We start from the raw sequence: 21,393 nt of genomic DNA on the forward strand, positions 1-21,393 counted from the left end.
TCAACCCTCTTAAAATGTGATGAAACAGACTGCTACTGAGCACCCAGGCTGTGCCAAACCTCAAGTGGGTGCTGCGGGTTATACCATGATGGGCAGGATGCTGCCTCTACCCACCAGGAGCCACTCACCCCAGGCGACCCAGACCCCCAGGCTGGCTGAGGGGTACGCTACCACAAGACTCCCACAGCTCCTCCCTGTTGCGTATTTGCCCGGACTCCCAGCCACCCAAGGCTGTGAGCCTCAGTTTGTGAGGGGTGAGGGTCTGACCCAGATCCAGCCCCTGTGGGCCTGATGACCACAGGGCAGTTGAGCCCAAACTGCTCAGGGCCACACCTCTCCATCCTGGCAGAGTCTCCAGACAGGGCAGTGGGGAGGTGGGGAGCCTGAGCTGCCTCCCTGTGGAAAGGATCATAGACAATCGTGCCCTTTCTTCTCTTGCTTTAAGCACTTACTGTGCAGATCAAATAAGCAGTGAGCCCCCAAGATGGGATTTCAACCTGGGTGGGAAGTGTGAGCAGGTCCTGACTCTCTGAAAATGTAGCTGTAATCCACCACATTGGAGAGCCACCTCCCCACTGCCTCACCTTCCCTGCACTTTTCTGTCCCCACATTCCGCCTCCTAGCTCCATCCTAGGAGTCGGCAACTGCAGCAGCAACCCAGGTATCTTAACTTCCCACCACTTTTCCCAGCCTTCACCTCATATTGTCCTTGACACACCAAAAAGAGATAAATACCTCCCTTGGGGTGAAGCTTCGACAATTGGTGTCCCCGAGACTCCAAGAAGGGAAGCTCTTTCTGGAGGAGGCTAAGGGTCTGGCTATATGAAGCCAGTGAATCGCAAAATGCTCTCCCAGCCAATGCTTCCAATGAAGCAGCTCTCCAGGGACCTGATGATAGAAAAACTAAACATCATCAAGTTTTCTAAGTAATCAGCTGAGGCGGCAGGCACTTTCGATGGGCTGTTACTTAACACTTAGCTACAAGTGTGTTGCAGTTTTTTAACTGAGGAGAATTGTTAGAGGTGATGGTCTTACTTGAGTGGGTCTTCTGGGATGACATGGACAGGGGACATTTGGGTTTCCTCATGTACTTTGTGTGATGACCATACAGCCTCCAACTCTCTCCTGAGTGTGATATACATGGAGAAGCTGAAAAAAGATACTGACGTTGTTCACACGGACAGTGACTTTAGGTCTTACATAAAATCTTTATTCTGCCTTACCTTTGCAGTGTGATCCCAGGCCAGACTTTTCCCTCTCCCTCAGAGCATCCTGGCAGCCAAACCAAGGCTGTCTCTTGTGCTAACTCACACGCAGCAAGACTCCATTCCCTTAGCAACCTCCTAGACAAGATGACCCAGGGAAGGACTGTCACTGCTCACAGGACACATCCCACACCCCTCACATTTGGGAACGTAACAGCAGGGGAGTGAGGGGCATTAGAAGAAAGGCAATTGTTAGGAGGAGGAATGAAAGAGTCTGACGCTTTTCATTCCTTTTCCTCTGTTAATTTGGCCTGTTTTCCAAACATGGGTCAAACAATCTCCCTCCCAGAAGCAGCAGCAGCAGAAGGAAATGTTATTAAAAACGGGTCCGTTAGTGGGCATGGTGTGTGGATGAAGTCTTTGGGAGTCTTGGCTGCTAAATAAAGACTTTATTGTTGTCATTCCTCCTTTCCCAAGCTCCCTCCCTCTCGTCTCTCCTCCCTCCCTTCTCCCCTCCCTTCCTTACTCCTCCCCTCCCTCCTTACAATTTGCCCGGCCCTCCCCCAACCTAACCTCCCCACCCCAATAGGATCCGGTGGAAGAAAAGCCAGGCAAACACAAGCAGGCACACACCACTGAGAGATCAGAACTTCTAGCTGGCTCTCTGCTGCCACAGCTCCACCAAAGGGCGGGGGGAGACGAGGGAGCCTTGCCGACTAAACCCAGAGCTGAGAGGAGAGGCAGGTGGTGCAGGTAAGTCCAGTCTGGAGATGGGGAGGAAGGCTCCTGCCTCCAGCCAGTTTCTTCCTGCTCTATCCAAGCTAGTTTATTGATCTAGTCTGTATCCTCTCCTTCCTTCCTTCCTTCCTCCCTCCCTCCCTCCCTTCCTTCCTTCCATCCTTCTTTCCTTCCTTCCACCAAATTTTTCTCCTTTCGAAGGAGCTCAAATTAGTCTTCCTCATTTCTTCTCCACCCTCTTCCTTCTCTGCATCATTCTGTACCCATGTATTTGCTTGTTGCAAAAGCTGAACTTTCTTGGTACAGATGTTTGTTGTAGCGCAGAGTTATGCTGCACACAGTATTTCTACAGATCAAGTTCCCATAGAAACCCTACTCTAGAACCCATTTCTCTGCACCTTTCACATTTTGTCACACACTGTCACAGGCACACACACGTGTCACACAGAGGCTGCACTCTCACTCCACATGCACACCCACGAATACGCACACAACATGAAGGCATCTTGTCCATTCACCTCCACTCTTCTGCATTTGACATGCAGGGCTAGAGCACATAGTGATGAGACACTGGCAGGGACACACACAGGCACGTGCACACACGCTGCATCTTGTCTCTTGCCCTCTCACACGCCTCCCCAGCTGTAAGAGAAAAGAGAAAGTGTGTTTCCCCACTGAGATGGCAGAGCCAAAAGAAATCATGTGTCCTGAGTCCAGGCGGAGTAGGAAGGGCATGAACAACTGCAGGAGCTGGAAGGATTTCTTCTTTCTTCAGAACATAATTGAGTGGGAGAGAGAAAAGCAGGTTTCCAACCTGCACAGTGTCTTCCTAGTAGCTCTGACTTTGGAGGTACTAATTCCCAGCTCTGGGGGCAATTCATTTCTTTTTTCTGCAGGCAGCTAGAAAAGATTTCTCTTTAAAGCCACTTCAAAATTATCCCACATTGGTAAGGGGTCCCTGTGGGAGAGGAAACAAGACAGTAGTTCCTTAATCAGTCAGGGAGGGGAAAACTGAAGTGGCCAACCGAATGGGACTTGTTTCCAAATAGGGTGGTCCCTCTCCATCTCCCCAACTCATTCCTCTGTGACGACACAGAGTGCTATCCCAAGGCAGGCAGGGCATGGGCAAGAGCAGGGTCTCCAAATATGGGTGCTCTTCCAAACGCCCTGCGTGCAGGGGAGGGGGAGAGCGGTGCTTACTAAAAATGTAGATGTCTGGACCCCTTGCTCCAGACCCACTGGATCAAGACCCAGGAATCTATTGTTGTCTCAGGACTTGAGGGTCAGCTAGGGCTTGAGAACCTGAACCAGGGGCCTGAGGAGACCTGTGTGGAATTGAAGAGCCCAGGCAGTTAGCTGCGCAGAAGGGCTGTGTGGCTTCCTGGACAAGGACTGTCTGATGGAGGAGCTCCCGAGGGTCCCAAGTGGGCCACCCTCTTTTGCAGAGTAGAAAAAGCACCTGAGGGAACAGGGAAGACCTCCTGTGAACTCTCACCCTCCTTCTCCTTGTAAGCACTGACAGGTATGTCGTGGGGGTACATTCCAGAAAGAAAGTTCCCCCAAGGTAGCTCCAAAGAGTTTATGTTTCCTCTTACCTGCTAATCTGCCTTCCCTGGGCCCCCAGGGGCATGCGTGGGGCTCGCCTCCATCCCTTCTAGATGCCCCCCTCCCCTGCCCAACAGCTGTCTGTTCTGACGGGCTCACACAGAGGATGGGCTGAACACTCCCCCTTCGCCTTCCTGGGAGAGGGGGCGGCAGCCCTATTTATTGGGCCTGTGGGAGAAGCTGGAAGGGGCAGAAAGGCCAGGTGCAACAGGTTGGGATGGGAAGTCATGGGTCACAGTGGGACTCCACAGCCTGCTGAGGACAGGAGGTCAGCATCCCCTCACCTGCTTCAGAAATGCTAGGGGTGGGGGTTACTGAATTGGAGGGACAGAGTAAACATTCCCCGAATGGCCGGGGGCATCTCTGTTCTCTCTAATTTGTTGGTTCTGAGACCCAAGTGTGGTCTCACAGGCCCCAAAGAGGAGGAAATTGCTCTATGTAGGAAGGTTGGGAGAAATCCATGTGCCCGCCTGCATAGATCAGCCTTTCGGTGGAGGGCAGGGCTGTCCTCTGGCCAAGCTGGAGGGAAAGAGACCACATTACTTTGAAATAATGTCAATAATAGCTTAACATTCACTGAGCCTCACTTTTCACACATTTCCTCACTTAACCTTCAAAATAATCTGATAAGAAGATGTTAGTATGCCCATTTTACAGATGAGGAAACTGAAGCTTAGTAGAGGTAAGAGATTTCTCAAGCGTACCCAGCTAAACAGCTGATGAGTTGCAGGGTTGAGACCCACATCTACAAGCACCCAGTGCATCAGACAGATTCTTTTATGCTTTTTTCAGGGCTTGGAGATGTTAGGGGATGGAGGCAGAGAGAAGGATACGGTGAGGTGACAGGCTGTCAGAGGACTAGAGCCATTCTCACGCTTGTTTCTTCCCCAGGCCCTTGGAACGGAAAACTTGCTCTTCTGGACTAGTGGCCTGAGGCCAAAAAAACACTGTGTTTACACTTTGCCTGGCGGTAGACACTGGGGAGACAGATTGTCTCTCCATAATAGTGTTATATTGATTTTTAGCACTTTCTGATCTGTAGCACATTTTAAAGTTGCTTATCACACTTCTGAAAACAACTGGATGAGGAAGATAGGGATAGGGAAAACTTCGTTATCTCCATTTTACAGATAAGGAAACTGAGGCGAGAACAGGGTCACGTCACTAGGTCGAGGTAGACGGGCTGTGACCCCACGTCCCCTGTCTAATACGCACCATGATGCACTCCCTGCCTCTGCCCCAGTCAGGCTCACCCTTACTCTGATTTCACTCCCCAGGAAAGGGACAGTGCATCAGTGATATGCTGAATTTACCATGCCTCCATGTCAACCCTTTCCTTACCTCAGAACCCCACAAGCCCTACTTGGAGGCCTTGGAAGAGTCTCAGGCAGCCTGGCTGGGCCTGCCTCTCTCCTCTGCTAACAGCTGGTCAGAGACCACCTGATTCACCTAGCTTCCAACTCTCTTCTGGGCTTCAGGAAGAGGTTAAGGGAACAGGATAGCTTTCAGAAGTCTGAGTTTAGGACAGAAGGAAGGGAATAAAGAAAGAGGGTCATCCCAATGTCCATGGGTGTGTCCAGGGGCAACCCCATCCTCCGTGGTAGGGTCACTGGCTGTGTTAAGCCATGGAGGCTCAGGGGTGACAAGCTAGATGGGAGATCTGACAAGAAAGAAGAACACCAGGAAGTAGCGTGGAGTCATCCTTCTTTAACCCGGGGAGACACACCCAACATCACTCCCAGCCCAGCCCCAACCCTAGACTCTCTCCATACAAAGCCAATTACCCGTAAACCTGCCCTAATGACTTGGCAAACCCATGTGGACCTCAACCCTGCCCCCAGTCCTGAGGCTAAACACTGCAAGGATCCTGGGAGTTTGAACCTTAAATGAAGGAATTTATGACCTAAGCAGGGACAGGGCTATCTCACTTTAAAAATCAGAGTCTCTCGGACTTCCCTGGTGGTCCAGAGGTTGAGACTCTGTGCTTCCAGTGCAGAGGGCATGGGCTCAATCCCTGGTTGGGGAACTAAGATCCCACATGCCACACAGCACGGCCTAAAAAAAATAAACAAATAGGTCAGAGTCTCTCTAGAGAATATGCCCTTTTATAAACAAATAAATGAATAAACGAAATCACTGCCATCTGTAGAGATTTTATGCTCTACAACATGCCTTAACGTGTGTGATCCTCACACAGTTGAGGAGCCTGGGGCCTGAGGAAGAGGGTCAGAGGCAGGATTCAAGCCCAAATCTCTAATACTTGGAACTGAAATTTGAATTTAAAACTCTCTTAGAAAATGTTCTTAGGGCTTCCCTGGTGGCACAGTGGTTAAGAATCCACCTGCCAGTGCAGGGGACATGGGTTCGAGCCCTGGTCCGGGAAGATCCCACATGCCGCGGAGCAACTAAGCCCGTGAGCCACAACTACTGAGCCCGCGTGCCTAGAGCCCGTGCTCCGCAACAAGAGAAGCCACCGCAATGAGAAGCCCGCGCACCGCAAAGAAGAGCAGCCCCCACGCGCCGCAACTAGAAAAAGCCTGCGTGCAGCAATGAAGACCAACACAGCCAAAAGATAAATAAATAAATTTATTAAAAAGAAAAAAAGAAAATGTTCTTAAATGAGGGAGTGAATTTTGGGTCAGTCAAAGCAATTGCTTTCCCCCCACAAACCAGCAGCTTTTTGAGAACCGATGCTGGTGAACAGGCTGCAGGACGAGGTGAGTGGTTCTAGGTGGTCCACATGCGTTCACTGAGCAAGCAGTGAGCACAGCCTGGCAGAAAGCTGGGAGGCGTGCTTGCAAAGGCATACAAAATTTAAAACTCACACACACTTACGACCCAGCCTAAGGCACTGTTATGACCGGACAGAAGGTTCTGGAAGACAGGAACATAAGAAGGTGTGACTCTGGGCTTTGTGAGGAAGACTGTGGCTCCCCTTGGAGTCCAAGGACCTCCAGTCTGTCACAAATTCTGGTTTGGAGACTTAGACTCTGGGGGCTGCCCAGACTCCAGCAGGACGGGGCACTGCCTGATGAGAAAAGCCTTAGAAATGAGCACTATTTCCTAAAGAAGGAAGTGTGTGCGCGTGCAAACACACACACACACACACACACACAGACACACACAGAATGGTTCAGCCACAGGCTAAGAGAAGGAGAATTGAACAGATCCAGTTTCTCCACAGAACAGGCCCAGGAGCTTCTCCGTGGGAACCTCCTCTCATCTCTGAGAGGAGCTTGGCCAGCCCCAGAGGTCTAGAGTGTAGAAGGGTCAGAGGACCCATGGGAAGATAAGAGAAGTTCCCAAAAGGTCTGGCATAGGAGGTGGGGATAAGGAAGTCCTGTGTTCACGTGGATGGAAGGAGTGGAGGACAGGCCTGCCAGGTGGAGCTGTGACTAACCCGTGATTCTGTCACCCCTGACAATGAGGCCAAGTGCTGCCCAGGCCCTGAACCACCAAGAAACACCCCTGAGCGAGGGCCAGCTGCCTGAGTCACAGTGCCTCACAGAGCAGGCTTCCACTCTGGACGAGCTTTTCTTGCTTCCCTCAGGGCCCAGCACCAGGTAGATGCTCTTGGTGACAAAGGCAATGAAGGGATAGAGGGCCCAGCCAGCCTGGGAAGCCTCCCCAGGGCAGGGCTTCTCACACCATGAGAGATCTCTTGCTTATTGTCAGGCTTCTGGGCGATCAGGAAATAAAAAACGCCAAAGCAAAAAAATTCAAGGTCACAAAAATTGGGGCTCTTAAAAATGTTTGATTTTAGTACACTAATGTTTTAACCACCTGTTTAAAATCTATGTGCAATATGGTTGTGCTATTTTCAAGAAAATTACAGGACTTGTAACATATTAATTCATGGTTCACCAGTTACAAGTGGTGTGGGGTCCGGCAACAAGACTCAAGTTTGGTTTTACAATGAATGTCTTTTCTTCTCAGTCCTTTTGGTGTATCCCCAAAACTGTTACATCCTCAACTGGAGATAAAGACAAGAATCTAACTGCAAGGTCCTTTGTGATGGGAGGCCCAGGGGACACGGTACTCCGGGACCCCTTGGAGAGGTCTGCCTGGGAAGAGACCACCTTAGAGGGAGGTGAAGAAGCAACAGAAGCTGCAGGGCAGTCTCCTCCCTCCTCCGTCCTCATCTGCCTTCCGCCTTCTTCCTCTCCTTCCTTCCCATACTCAGTATCCTCTATGAGGATTCACTCATGCACACAGACGACAGGGGAGCGTGCGTTTGCTTATGTGTGTGGTACGGGGAGAGGAGTGGTGTGTGTGTGAGAGTGTGCAGGCTGGGTGTCCAGGGGGTATGTGTGAAAGGTGTGGGGAGATGCCCTCTGCCCCTCCAGGGTGGGCTCTGCCCTCTTTCCTGTTTCTTGTCGCATTCAGCTCCTCCCGAGCATCGGACTCAGGACTAAGCAGCTGGTGAAGGGCTTCTATCGTCTTCCTTTGAGCAAAGCCAGCAGGAAGCCGGCACTGGGTCACACAAGGAAAGATGTGGGCTCCAAGGAAAGAGAGGGGAAGCCTGGAACAGAGGCTTCACAGGGTCCAGATGCAGCTGGGGATACACTCCAGCCCACTCTCTTGCAGGGCACCCCAAGAAACCTGCATCTCCAATGTGTCCCAGACCCCAGGAAGGAGAGGGACAGACCACCACAACTGTGAAGCAGCAGCAAGGAGGGCCATTGGGAGCAATGAGGAAACAGAGACCCCAGAGGGAGACCAGAGGGGCTGTCACAGGGATGATGGCCCTGGGAGGGGAAAGTACAGGTAACCCAGCCAGGCCAGGGGAGCAAGTCTATGGGAGAAGCCAATTTCCATCTGCAGACTTGGGTCTACTGCAATTTCCCCAGCTTAATTCAACTCAAAGTACATGGCCCTGTCTGAGGTGTCATCAGGACCAAGGGGAAGGGCAACCCGAAAACACCCTTTAGCAACCTATTCCACTATGTCTCTGAGGCAGGAATTTCTTCTTTATATCCCACCTCAATCCCACCAACTCCAATGGATATGGAAAGCAGCAATACCAGGTCAGAAGAAATGACCCCCACAGCCTTTTTTTAAATTGAAGTATAGTTGATGTACAATATTATATAAGTTACAGGTGTACAATACAGTGATTCACAATTTTTAAAGGTTATACTCCATTTCTAGTTATTATAAAATATTGGCTATATTCTGCGTGTTGTACAATATATCCTAGTTTATTTTATACATAATAGTTTATACCTCTTAATCCCCTACCTCTGTATTGCCCCTTCCTGCTTCTCTCTCCCCACTAGTAACCACTAGTTTGTTCTATATACCTATGAGTCTGCTTCCTTTTTGTTATATTCACTAGTTTGTTGTATTCCCCATAGCTTTCAGTTCCTTCCTTGTTTATTTCCCCAGGAGCCTCCACATCTGGGGAGAAATTCTTGGTGTGTATCCTGCTGGCAAAGACCAGCATTCTCTGAGCTGAGTGCTGGGGGTGAGGGGTGATCAAGGTCAGACACAAGGGTATCTGCAGCACTTCCTTCCCAAGAGCGCTGTGAGCCCATGGAGACCTGGGGGTTTGTCCTGGGTCTGCTGTTACATAGCTTCCTGGCCTTCACAAGCTACTTCTTTCCTCCAGTACTCAATTTTTATAACTAGTCAAGTCTGGACTTGATTGGTGGATTTCAAAACATTTTTAGCAATGCAACTTTTTTTTCAAATGAATGCTTTGGCTAAACCCCCTTATATATAACATATTAAAAAAACACAGAGCTGCTCAGGTTGGCACAGGGTGGGTTGGGGGTACCCCAGGGCCACCCCCTTGGTCTCCCTCTCTCAGGAGGACTCCACAGAAATGGGGGCACAGTTTGAAAACCACCGAGTTATGGGATCCGTAAGGAGCCTGCAGATGTAACACCCCAGGACTCTATGGCTCACATATTCTAACATCCGTCCTATAAGGGGAGTATAAGTGGAGGGATGATTTTCTCATGGTGCAAATGGGGACACCGAGGGCTAGAGAGGTTAAGGGTCTTCTCAAGGAAACCCCGGGACTCCTGATTCACAGCCCAATGTGCTTTCTGCCAGGATGGCTCACACCCTCCAGAGCAGGCTTAACACATTCAGTGGCTAGGCCTCTGGGAGAGGGTCCAGACCCTCCAGCCCTTGTTACTTTCTCACCTGCTGGATACAGGCAAACAAGGAGATGCTTCCACAGGTCCCTCCCACAGCTGCCCCTGGAGCCCATCCTGACCAACTCTAGCTGCAAAGACATGTCCTCTCATTACTGAGGTCCAGCAGGCTGATGACTTCCTGTATTCCTCCCCACAGGGGCGTCACCTGGATCATGAGGTCATCCCTCTGCTGGCTCCTCCCACTTCTCCTCATCTTGGCCTCAGAGGTCCAAGGCCAGCCAACAAGACGACCAAGACCCAGACCAAGGCTCCAGCCCAGACCCAGACTCAGGCCCACACCCAGCTTTCCTCAGCCCCATGAGCCATTGGAGCCTACAGACCTGCCTCCTCCCCTCCCACCAGGCCCTCCATCTATCTTTCCTGACTGTCCCCGGGAGTGCTATTGCCCCCCTGATTTCCCGTCTGCCCTCTACTGTGACAGCCGCAATCTTCGAAAGGTCCCTCTCATCCCATCCCGCATCCATTACCTCTATCTCCAGAACAACTTCATAACCGAGCTCCCAGTGGAGTCCTTCAAGAACGCCACGGGCCTGAGGTGGATCAACCTGGACAACAACCGAATTCGCAAGGTGGACCAGAAAGTGCTAGAGAAACTACCCAGCCTGGTGTTCCTCTACATGGAAAAGAACCACCTTGAAGAGGTGCCCTCGGCTCTGCCCCAGAACTTAGAGCAGCTGAGGCTAAGCCAGAACCATATCTCCAGAATCCCACCCGGCGTCTTCAGCAAGCTGGAGAAACTGGTGCTCCTGGATCTCCAACACAACAGGCTAAGCGACGGCGTCTTCAAGCCCGACACCTTCCAGGGCCTTAAAAACCTCATGCAGCTCAACCTGGCTCACAACATCTTGAGAAAGATGCCACCCAAGATCCCTGTGGCCATTCACCAGCTCTACCTGGACAGCAACAAAATCGAGACCATCCCCAGCGGATACTTCAAGGGCTTCCCCAACCTGGCCTTCATTCGCCTCAACTACAACAAGCTCTCAGACAGGGGCCTCCCCAGGAACTCCTTTAACATCTCCAACCTCCTCGTGCTCCACCTGTCGCACAACAAGATCAGCAATATGCCTGCCATCAGCAACAAGCTGGAGCACCTGTACCTCAACAACAACAGCATCGAGCGTGAGTGGGGGCAGGGCTGGGGTGCAGCCACTGGGAGGGAAGCTGGAGTCTCTTCTGCCTCAACACTTTCTCATGAGCCTCACGGTGGGGGGTGCAAAACGCACCCAATGGGGCCCTGGTCTTCAAACCTTGGTCTTTCCACTTACTATCTATGTGACCTTAAAAGGATATCCGACCTCTCTGGGAAGTTTCCTCATTTGTAAAATGAGAATGGCACAAAGTTGACGTGAAGATTTAATAGTTTAATATGGATAAAGTGCCCAGAATACCATGCTTGGAGGGTAATAGCTTTTCTCCCTCCACCCCTTCCCATCAGCCCCAGCTCCTTTGCCCTCCAGATCTATAGGTAAGGTAGACATGGAATATAGGCCTGGACATTCTCCTAAAAGCAGAATGGTGACATTTAAATGTTGACTCTGAAATGTCCTGGGCCTGTCCACTGCAGAAACTGGCAGCTGTGAGGAAAGAGGCTTCTTCCCAAGCCTAAGCCTAGGTTTTAAAGAGTCTGTAAAAAGCATACACAGAGAGGCAACTATATACTCAGCGTATATACAACTGGTAAACACGTGCAGCCAGAAGGACATGTCCGTATGCAGGTGCTTTCTGAATCTATCTGGAAGGCTGGAAGATTTACGCATATAAGATAGTACACTTGAGGCAGAATTTGCCTAAGCTACATTTACAGGGTCCCGGGCTTGGGATAAAAGATTGCAGGCCAGAAAAGAGGCTCGAAGTCACAGTTTTACTTCAATCAAAAATGTCAGGTCTGAGTAGAGCATCAGCAGAACAGTTTGAAAACAAAAGAGAAAATATTATCTGGTCCGTGGACAAAATCAGGCTACGTTCACACAAGGAATGCAGCAGCTGTGCAGATAAAGGACACCACGAGGAAAGAGAAGCAGTCCTAAAATAATATTAGGAATCCTTAGTTTTCAAGCCAAAGGATGAGAGGGGGATTTTTGAATTTCTATAATAGTGAAACAAGCAGGTGGGAGAACAGGCTTATTCACTCATCTGAGATAATTACACAAAAGTAGGGGAAGGCTTCTTAAAATCTTGTAAGAAACAAATTCAGGAAAAGGGAAAACTACTGTCTAATTTTACCCTGCAGGTAGCAAACTAATGGAACACATTACCCCCAGGAGGCTGTATAGGCCACAGATCTAGACAGAAATGATACCTTGATTAATCCATGGCTGACAAGTTTCTACCACACTGTGGAAGAACAGGCTGCAGGGGTGGCGGAGGGGGGGGCAGTGTATTATCCAGCCTTCTGAGGTTGAAGACAGAAAGGTCGCACCATTTCACAGATTTGAGAACTGAGCATCAGGGTGGTAAAGTCCAAAGTCACAAAGGTCATAGGAAGAAAATCCATCTATGTCAGGGCTCTTTCTGCTACTCCAGTGTTGAAGAGAGAAGAAAGGGGAGAGAGGGAAGACGAGGAAGTGGAAGAAGGAGATGAAGAGCAACCACAACAACAACCGACAGAAGATAAAAGAAGCAAGGCTTCGGGAGAATCAAAAGCTCCATTTAGAAGATGCCATACCTCCTGTCATCTAATAAGAGGGGAAGGAGAAAATGGAAACTCATTTTCCATTTGAAAGCCTACCACAATTGGGCCATAACTTACCTTTCCAGCTTACCTTCCCCAGAATCGGTAATCAACTTCAGAATCAACAGATTCATCATGTCCTAGGGCTCCATGCCCTTCCCAGGCCCCCTTTCCTCTTCCTGTCATCCCTATTTCAGTTAATGTAACCACCTTCTGCTCATCCTCGTGCCTCACATTCTGTTCTCAGGAAAACCTCCAGAGTAACCCATCCACTGGCTGGCTTCAGATCTTGCTTCCCCCTATTGTTTCTCCACACTGTAGCCAGATTCATCTTTCTATAGTACAAACGTGATCATAGGACCCTTCCAGGTTAAGCGCTCCAGGACACTATGGTTCATATATCCCACCATCCATCTCATAACAACAGTCCTGCTCAGTGCCATTCCTCAGACTGAAATCAAAGAGCCCATCCTTAGTGAAATATTTGAAGGCCTACCGTAACTGGTGGCCACAACTTACCTCTCCAGCTTAGTCTTCCTAGTACATCACATTGCACTGTTTACTGGTCCCAAACTCTGCCATGAGCTTCTTGGCCTCCACAGTATCATTCAAATAGGTCACAGCATCAGAACACAATCCCCAGGTCTCTACCTGCTGTAATCCTACCTTTGAAGGTTCAGCTGAAAGTTTACTTCCTCTATGACTCTTCTGAGTAAATTTTCAATAACAATTGTTGATCAATTCCAACTTAATTTGTTTCACAAATGGGTAAGTGGAGCCTGGAGGTTACGGTCGACTCATTCACGGTCACACGTTCCCAAGAACTGGTCAGCCAGTTCCAGAGAGGAAAACTCTAGAGTCCTTGCCCCTGTCTACCCTCTTCTTCCTCTTTGTCTTTTACTCCAGCCCTGTCAGGCCTGATCCCCTGCCCATCTCTCCTGCTGACTTCTCCCCTTTTTCTCCATAGAAATCAATGGGACCCAGATTTGCCCCAAAGATCTAGTTGCCTTCCACGACTTCTCCTCGGATCTGGAGAACGTGCCACACCTCCGCTACCTGCGGCTGGATGGAAACTACCTGAAGCCACCCATCCCGCTGGACCTCATGATGTGCTTCCGCCTGCTGCAATCTGTGATCATCTAGGCCTTACTCTGCCCCTGGAGATCCTCTGGCCGCACTTGAATGCAGTGGCCCAGGTGCCTGTGCCCACCATTTGTTTTCTCTGTCTCCTTTTCTTGCTCTCAGCTTTGCCTTTCTTAACCCACCCTCCTGATGCAAGGACAAGCCACGTACTCTGCTGCCCCTGCAGCTTCTAGAGCAAGACTTCCAAAGGCTTGATTTGGTCCACGCAGCTCAAAGACACCCACTGCACATCCAAACTTCTGGCCCCAGAAGCACAGAGGTGTGTCTAAAGACTTCATATTCTCTTCTCTCCCCTCCTCCCCTCATCACTCCTGGGTAAGTCTGGGCTATGAACTGACATCTGGATCTTGTCCTGGCCAAAGCAAGCAGAAGATGGTCAGGGGAAGCCTAGAGGTGAGGTTTGGGAAGTCCTGCTGGAAACTCCTGCATGGTGGGCAGCTCTGGCCCAAAGAGGCTGAGAAACCCGTGTCTCCCTGGCCGAGGATCCCATCTTCCAAAACTGCTGCTCCACCACCCCATTCACTGGCACCAGACAGTGCACCAGCTCTGTGCCAGCCTGTTTTCTCCGGAAAGGAAGTGCAAGGGAACGGCTGAGGGAGGGCAGAGGGTCAGAGATTCACACAAGGGCCTGCATCAGGCTGTCTCTGCATAGGGATGAGATGGGGCCCTCCTTCTCAGCACACAGCCTCCTGGCTGGTCCTCTCTGTTCCAAGAGTAAGAGCAGGGAGGAACATTCCAGGAGAAGAATGGCTCAAAAAACTAGGAATCAGCTGGTGGGAGAGGGGTGGGAGTCATAGACCCAGGCTGGGCCCCGTGTGGGTGCAGATGGATCCTGCTGCCCCCTTGGCCACTCTGGATAAGAGGCCTGATGCCCTGGGGAACACGGCATCCACGGTGGAGTGTACAGAGCCACCAACCCCGCCCCGCCATCTGTTCTCTATCAGTGAGGATGGCCCAGTTCTTTCCACTCCCGGGAAGCAGTTCCTGAGAAACTGCTCAAGAAGGGGTGGAGCACCTGGAAATCTCCCAGAAGCCTCTTCCACTTATGCAGATCGGCCTCCCCTTCTAAGACAGACACAGCAGTGACACCTGGTGGCTGGTCCTGGCCACATCCGGCTCCCGTGTTCCTGCTCCTCTCTCTGGTGTGATTTTCCAAGATCAAGGAGTTGGCCTCAGGTTCCAACTTGGAGAGCCATGGGCGATGTGCATGGTCTCTCTCTCCTCTGGGGTCTAAAGGGCACAAAGGTACAGAGGCCCCAGGGTGGGGGATCTGATTCCCATCATGAGTGAACAAAAGTGAGAACCTTCAGGAAGCCAGTTGAGGATACAGTTTGTTCCGATCTGCTCTCTTACCTTATGGGTCCCCTCTGCTCTCAGCTTTCATGTGGTACACCAAGGAGGTGGATAAGATCCCCCTCCAAGGACCCTCTGGCGCTCATGTTCCTGTATGCAGCTCCATCCTTTAGACCGTGTTCTAATGCAGGACGAGTCCTAAATATTATCCCTTTCCCTTGCAATAATTTATTCCCTGTATGGACTCTCCTTCCCCCAGAGTTCCCACCCCACCCTGTCTGGCCCAGGTGAGCAGTGTGTCAGGCCTCTAAGGGAAGCCTGGGTTCCACAGGGCTGACTCAACTTCATCTTTCCCTTAACTCCCTCTAGGGGATGCTGCCCCTCTACAGCCTCTGAGTGTATGTTGGTGGGGGTGGGGGCGTATGTCCTAGAAATGATTAGGATACAGTGCCCACTCCCAAGTTAGGTTGAAAAAAGTTCCAGAGATGTTTAAGAAATTGGATTAAGCTAGGTCCCTAACTTCAAGAAATTCCCATTATACTCATTTTTCCCTTTTGCTAATGTACAGAATATGGGCCCATTTCATTACAGCCTCCATCCCCCATGCTTGCATACAACTGCTTCATTCTTCGAGGCTGCAGCTGGTTTCTCCAAGACTTCTGCTTAGAGTCAAGATATTATTGTGTCTGTAAGCAACCTGTTGCTATGGCCTGGATAAGCCCCTTCTGCACCTTATCCCCACCTTGCGCCCTCAGCCCCTCTGATGAGGCCCTCAGGGGAGCCCAGCTCCTGGGGCTCCCCGGGGAGGAGGGGTCATTCCCCAGCTCCTGCCAAGCTGAAGTGTTTTGATTCAGCAGCAGCAAAATCACCATCATCCTATTGCCGCATCTAGCATATTTCTGCTTTCTCCATTGCTCCCTGTATCTGTAAACCAGAGGAAATTAAATTGGCTTTACAGCACCACCCTCCCACATACAATGTGCTGTTTTCCCTTGGGCTTAAGGAAGCCCCCCTCCTCCATATACAAGTTAATTCTCTCAGTGCTGCTGACATATGCACATACAGGTGTGTAGGAAGGTGTGTATGTATGTGTACTCTGTACATATATCTGTTCTTTCTTGAAGACCGTATTAACTTTGTGCAACAACTTTGACATTCCAGCACGCTTCACAGCAGAGAAAATAAAGTTATATGAAAAATACCCTGCTTGAATTTGACAATGTAAACAGATGAGAATAGTACCTTAAAGTCACTTTGCCACCCCTCTCCCCAGGCCTCCCACCTTCCTTGCTCTGAGAAGACTGGTGGAGAAAGGATCCTATCCTTAAGAAGCTCTAGGAAAATGATTCCAAAAGTTTTTCTGGTGAATTTCCCCCAAACTCACAATCGTTACAAAAATAATCCCTAAAGTCAGACAAGTAATCTGACAGCTACATTTGAAGCCCAAATCTCCAAGTTCTTTTTAACCCACACATACCAAATTGTTGAGGTCTCCCAAATGCTCAGTACTGAAAGACACAAAACAGACACCATTCCTGACCAGGAAAAGCTAACAGACTAGTTGAGGACAGGTAGTGTAAGATACACAAAACAATGGCAGAGGTGTATCAAGGGCAGTGAGCAAAGGGCCAGCCACATCATCTGGAATGGTCTACATGCTATGCAGATGTTCACAGAAGGGCTAAAACAGGGTACCCTGGAATCTCTCTTCAGGTGGAAGGTTTGTTCCAGAGCCAACCCCGTGATCCTCCCGGACTACACCATCTTCTTTTGAATGAAAACTGCCGGATGCTGTCCCACGCCTCCCACCCTGCCCCCTAATTTCCTGCTTCAGTTCAATTCAGCAAGTTTTCAGCGTATATCAACCACGTGCAAGGTTCCCAGCTAAGAATTCAAGGATAAGTAATATATACGCCACGCCACTGAGGAATTCATAAAGGGAAAAATCCATGAATTAGTAATTGCATGTCTTAAGTGTTTGCAATAATGTTGGGTACAGAAAGCATAGTGGAGAGGGCCTCTGCTTCTGCCTGGGAGAAACCAGAATGGCTCCTATCATTTAAGCTGGATCTTAAGGTTTGAATCAGATTTTGCCAGGTGGGAGAAGGAGGAAAAAGCACATAAACAGGAAAGAAGGGAAGCAGCATGAGAAAAAGATTGGAAGACATGGAGTCTACCCTGTATGAGGGGTGTGTGTGTGTGTGCCTGAGAGAGGAAGAGAAATGAGTTCCAGCCGTGCAGTTATGTAGCTACAAGCCCTCAGCAGGGAATCTACCCTTGCTGTCCAAAAAGCAGGAGGGTTCCTGAAACGTCCACCCCTGCCTCTCTCTCTGCCCACGAACAGGGAAGCAACAGGGTCAGCTGGCCAGACTTCTGTCCCCAGGGCCTGCCACCTCCGTTCCATCATCATGCCCTCCTGCTTCTCCTAATGAGATTCGGATTAGACCAGCTCCGGCACCTCCCGCCACCTTTTCCGGGCTCTCTGGGGGCTGAGCTGCCTGGAACAACAGCATGATCGTTAGACGGTTCCCACGTAGGTCACACACACACACACACACACACACACACACACACACACACACACACACACACACACACACACACACACACACACACACACACACACACACACACACACACACATCCCATGGACCCTCCCTGAAATCCATGGTAACCAGAATGTGTGCCGGTGTGTTTGTGAAACCGAGAGCAGAAGCTGGGAGAGGGTCTAAGACGTGCAGCCTAAATCAGAAGCTGCTCCACTGGGGGCCGGGGGCCGGGGGCGGGGGTGGGGGGGCGGTCCGGGGTGGGGGAGCCGGCGCATGCGTGGCGTGGCCGCAAATCTGGCCAAGCTGGCCGAGTGCGTGGGAGAATACCGATTGCAGGGGGCACAGCGATAAGAGCCCAGAGAGCAGGAGGGCTGGCGGGTGTGCGTCACCGAGAAAGCGGGGAAGGAGAGCGGGAGCAGACTGCAGGGGGGAATGAATGAACAGTCACATCTGCATTCTTCGCAGGGAATAAATGGTGGGGGGTGGGGACGGGTGACGCCCAGGCTGACTGGGGGGCGGGGCGGGGGCTCGGGTTTCTGGCTGCAGAGCCTAGGCTGTAGAGAGAAAGTAGAGGACAGCCCACCACATATGCATTCTGCTTCCCGGGCACCTTCCTGGCTCCAGGGGCTCCCTCCCTCCACCAGCAGAGCCCTGCGTGTCTCTCCACACGCGGGGGGGCTGTCTGGGGCACAGGAACAAGTGTTGCTCTGGTGACAAGGTTCTTGAGCTGGGGAAGCCCCCTCCACACCAGCTGGTGCCCAGGAGCACTGCAGGCTGAGCACTGCCCCTGGGGCCAGGCTGTTAGCTCTGACCCTTCACCTGTTGTGCCAGGGCAGAGATGAGTTCTGCCAAGGCCATCTCTTCTGAGGGCACGGAGATACATGGCCTCAGGACCTCAGGGGTGAGGCAAAGAAGGGGAGGGTCATATGAATAAAGGAGAACTCTCTGGCCTGAGAATCAGGAAATCTAGGACCTGGCCCTGGCTCTGTGTGACCTTGGGCAAGTCACCTCACCTTGCTGGGCCTCGGTTTCCCCACATGCACTATGAAAGGTTTGGATTAAATGATCCTAAGGAGAACTATGCAGCTGGGATTCGGTATCTGGTTAGTGGGAGGAAGGATGGAGGAGCCTCACCTATGAACCTGGGCAAACATGTATGCAGGCTGGCAGACTCCTGGGGACAATGTCTTAGCCCCTTACCCGTGCCTTCAGCAAGGACTTGCCCTGCAGCAACCTAAGGCACCAGGGAAAGGAGTCTCTCCTGACACATGCATCTTTGGTAGGGGACCATGGAGTGGGGGGGAGTCTCCTCGGCCCCCTGAGGACCCCACACAATGCCTCCTGGTGTTTATGATCAGGAAGGTTTTTTCTAGGGCTCAATCTTATAGATTTGGGAGAATTTCCTGTATCTTCCTCCCCATCATCGTCAGAGAGCTTGAAGTTGGCTATCAAATCCTGCTCCTTCCCCCATTCACCTTCTCTTTGAATCTCTTTCCCTGTGGTGATCTTTGTGGTCCTGTATTAGAGGTCCAGGTGGCGGGTAGTGGTGCTGGTCGGAGTACCTCAGCTGAGCCTCTTTTAATCTTTGGATTGCATCTATGAAACCAAAGCCTTATCACTCGCTGGCTGGAGAAAAAAGCTGGAAAGCCAAGCCCCATCCCTCCACATACCCCCACTGCTGCCTTCTCTTCTTGGAGAGTACAGAATCTGAGGGGTTGGTCTCCCCTCAGGAGGTGGGAACCACCTGCCCCCTCAAAGACGGTGGGCCAGAAAGAGAGAGATGTAGCAGACAGAGAAAGAGAGGAAAAGATGAGGGGAGGTGGGGAGGGGTACGTATAGGGGGCTGAGAGTAGAAGAGGTGGAGGGAGGGAGAAAAAAAATCTTTCAAACCAAGCAAAGGAGTGGGATGAGGGACCCGCTGAGGAAGGAGGAGAAGAAACAGCTGGACATCAGGAAAAAGAGAAGTCTGATTGGCTACACGCCTGCCTTGGCTGGCTCCCCTGCCTTCCCCAGGCGACAGTCTACCCAGACCCCTCCGTGGGTCATGACTTCTCCATCAGAGTCCCCACCTCTCTGGAAGCTGTGAGCCTCCGTTTGGAACCAAAAGAGTCTCCAGGGGTAAGGTTCAAGGCTTTGAGGGGTTAGGCCCATTGGTATGCAAATGAGGGAGAGTGCTTGTGGGGAGGAGAGCAGAGGGGTGCAGTGAGGTGGAGTGTCTGGGTTGAGACAGGGGATTGAGGTTGGAGGGAGGCAGTAAACTGTCTTAGGGCTTTTGCTTTAAGATTTTTTTGATTATATAATTTGGTTTGGAGTAACGTATGGGAGGTAAGATGAAGAGACACCTCTTGCTAGGATGGGGGCTTACCCCATTGCCCAGCAAAAACTAAGAAAGGGAGCGTGCTCGCTTTGGCAGCACACATACTAAAATTGGAACGCTACAGAGAAGATTAGCATGGCCCGTGCACAAGGGTGACACGCAAATTCGTGAAGCTTTCCATATATATATATATATATTTTGCTGCATTGAGTCTTTGTTGCTGCTCACAGGCTTTCTCTAGTTGCGGTGAGCAGGGGCTGCTCTTCGTTGAGGTGCGCGGGCTTCTCATTGTGGTGGCTTCTCTTGTTGCGGAGCATGGGCTCTAGGTGTGCGGGCTTCAGTAGTTGCAGCACGCTGGCTCAGCAGTTGTGGCACACGGGCCTAGTTGCTCCGCGGCATGTGTGATCTTCCGGGACCAGGGCTCGAACCCGTGTCCCCTGCTTTGGCAGGCGGATTTTTATTTATTTATTTATTTTGCGGTACGCGGGCCTCTCACTGTTGTGGCCTCTCCCGCTGCGGAGCAACAGGCTCCGGACGCGCAGGCTCAGCGGCCATGGCTCACGGGCCTAGCCACTCCGCGGCATGTGGGATCCTCCTGGACCGGGGCACGAACCCGCGTCCCCTGCATCGGCAGGCAGATTCCCAACCACTGCACCACCAGGGAAGCCCGGCAGGCGGATTCTTAACCACTGTGCCACCAGGGGAGCCCCATATTTTTTATAATTGAGTCACTTTGCTGTACAGCAGAGATTGGCACAACATTGTAAATCAACTATACTTCAGTTTTTAAAAATGAAGAAAAAAAGAGGGAGAGTCTACTAGAGACTTGTGTAGCCAGCTTTGGGGAGAGCTGCATTATCAGAAATACACTGGGTACCTCACATCCACACTGCACACATTCCTTGACCCATCTGTGCATATGTGGATGAACATTTGAATTCACCTGTACACAGAAACCTAAGGAACTTTCCGAGTGTGTACAACCAAACACAAAGAGCTCTTTTGTTTCCATAATCATTTGTTTCTAAAAAGCTGCATTTATAAATAGATTTTAAAACTAACATGCTTTTTTACACTGTAATCAATTTTTAAGCCTATGTTCTCTAAATGGACTAGTCATTCCTGGAACTAGGCATGCCTTATTTATTTCTGTGCCCCCAGAGACAAATCCAGTGCCTGGGACTATTAAGATATCTCATAAATGTTTGTCAAGCAAAGGCATGAATGAATGAATGATCTTTTTAAAAACCACAGGATTCCTTAATGGTGAAGTTTCTCTGAATCTAGTTTAGTGGCTAATGGTTGTACTCTGAGTGGGTGGCTGTATAAGAGAGAACATCTGTGTAAATTCACAAGTGTGTGCCTAGTTAGTAGGGAGGCATGTAGACAAGGGGACATGCATGAGTGTGTGTGTGTTAAGTAAATGAGCCTTTGCCAGGTGCCTGCACATTCCTGCGTGAGTGAATATCAGTGTGTGGATGAGCATGTGAGGGGGGCTGGCAGGAGATATCCCCCTGGATGTAGCCCCAGCCTTGAAGGAGCCTGCACATGCAATGAAGGCACTAAGTGTGTGACAAATGGCTTAAGAGTCTGCAAGTGTGGGGGTGGGAAGTGGGGTGAGTTTGTGAGCTGTTCCCCCAGGACTGGATACCTAAGTGATTCGGCCCCATTCTCATCCCATCCCCCACCTGCCAGGACTTCC

The 21,393-nt window shown here is 50.7% G+C and overlaps 1 protein-coding gene across 3 annotated transcripts; it reads left to right on the plus strand.

Moving 5' to 3' along the window:
* Positions 1-1,811: 1,811 nt before the first annotated feature.
* PRELP (proline and arginine rich end leucine rich repeat protein) lies at positions 1,812-16,678 on the plus strand. Of its 3 annotated transcripts, XR_014296996.1 has the most exons (4): positions 1,812-1,958; positions 9,852-10,837; positions 13,357-13,791; positions 16,539-16,641. XR_014296996.1 is itself a non-coding variant. In XM_082658550.1 (3 exons), the coding sequence occupies exons 2-3, from the start codon at positions 9,868-9,870 to the stop codon at positions 16,568-16,570; spliced, it is 1,002 nt and encodes a 333-aa protein (XP_082514676.1). In that variant the 5' UTR covers positions 1,812-1,958; positions 9,852-9,867; the 3' UTR covers positions 16,571-16,678. The 3 variants fall into 3 exon arrangements, 2 of the variants coding, with proteins under 2 accessions (XP_082514676.1, XP_082514675.1); XM_082658550.1 differs by lacking the exon at positions 13,357-13,791 and having other exon boundaries at positions 16,539-16,678; XM_082658549.1 differs by lacking the exon at positions 16,539-16,641 and having other exon boundaries at positions 13,357-16,026.
* The last annotated feature ends 4,715 nt before the right edge of the window (positions 16,679-21,393 follow it).

This window comes from Grampus griseus (genome assembly GCF_964374135.1).
Source record: "Grampus griseus genome assembly, chromosome: 1".
In the NCBI taxonomy this organism is placed as follows: Eukaryota; Metazoa; Chordata; class Mammalia; order Artiodactyla; family Delphinidae; genus Grampus; species Grampus griseus.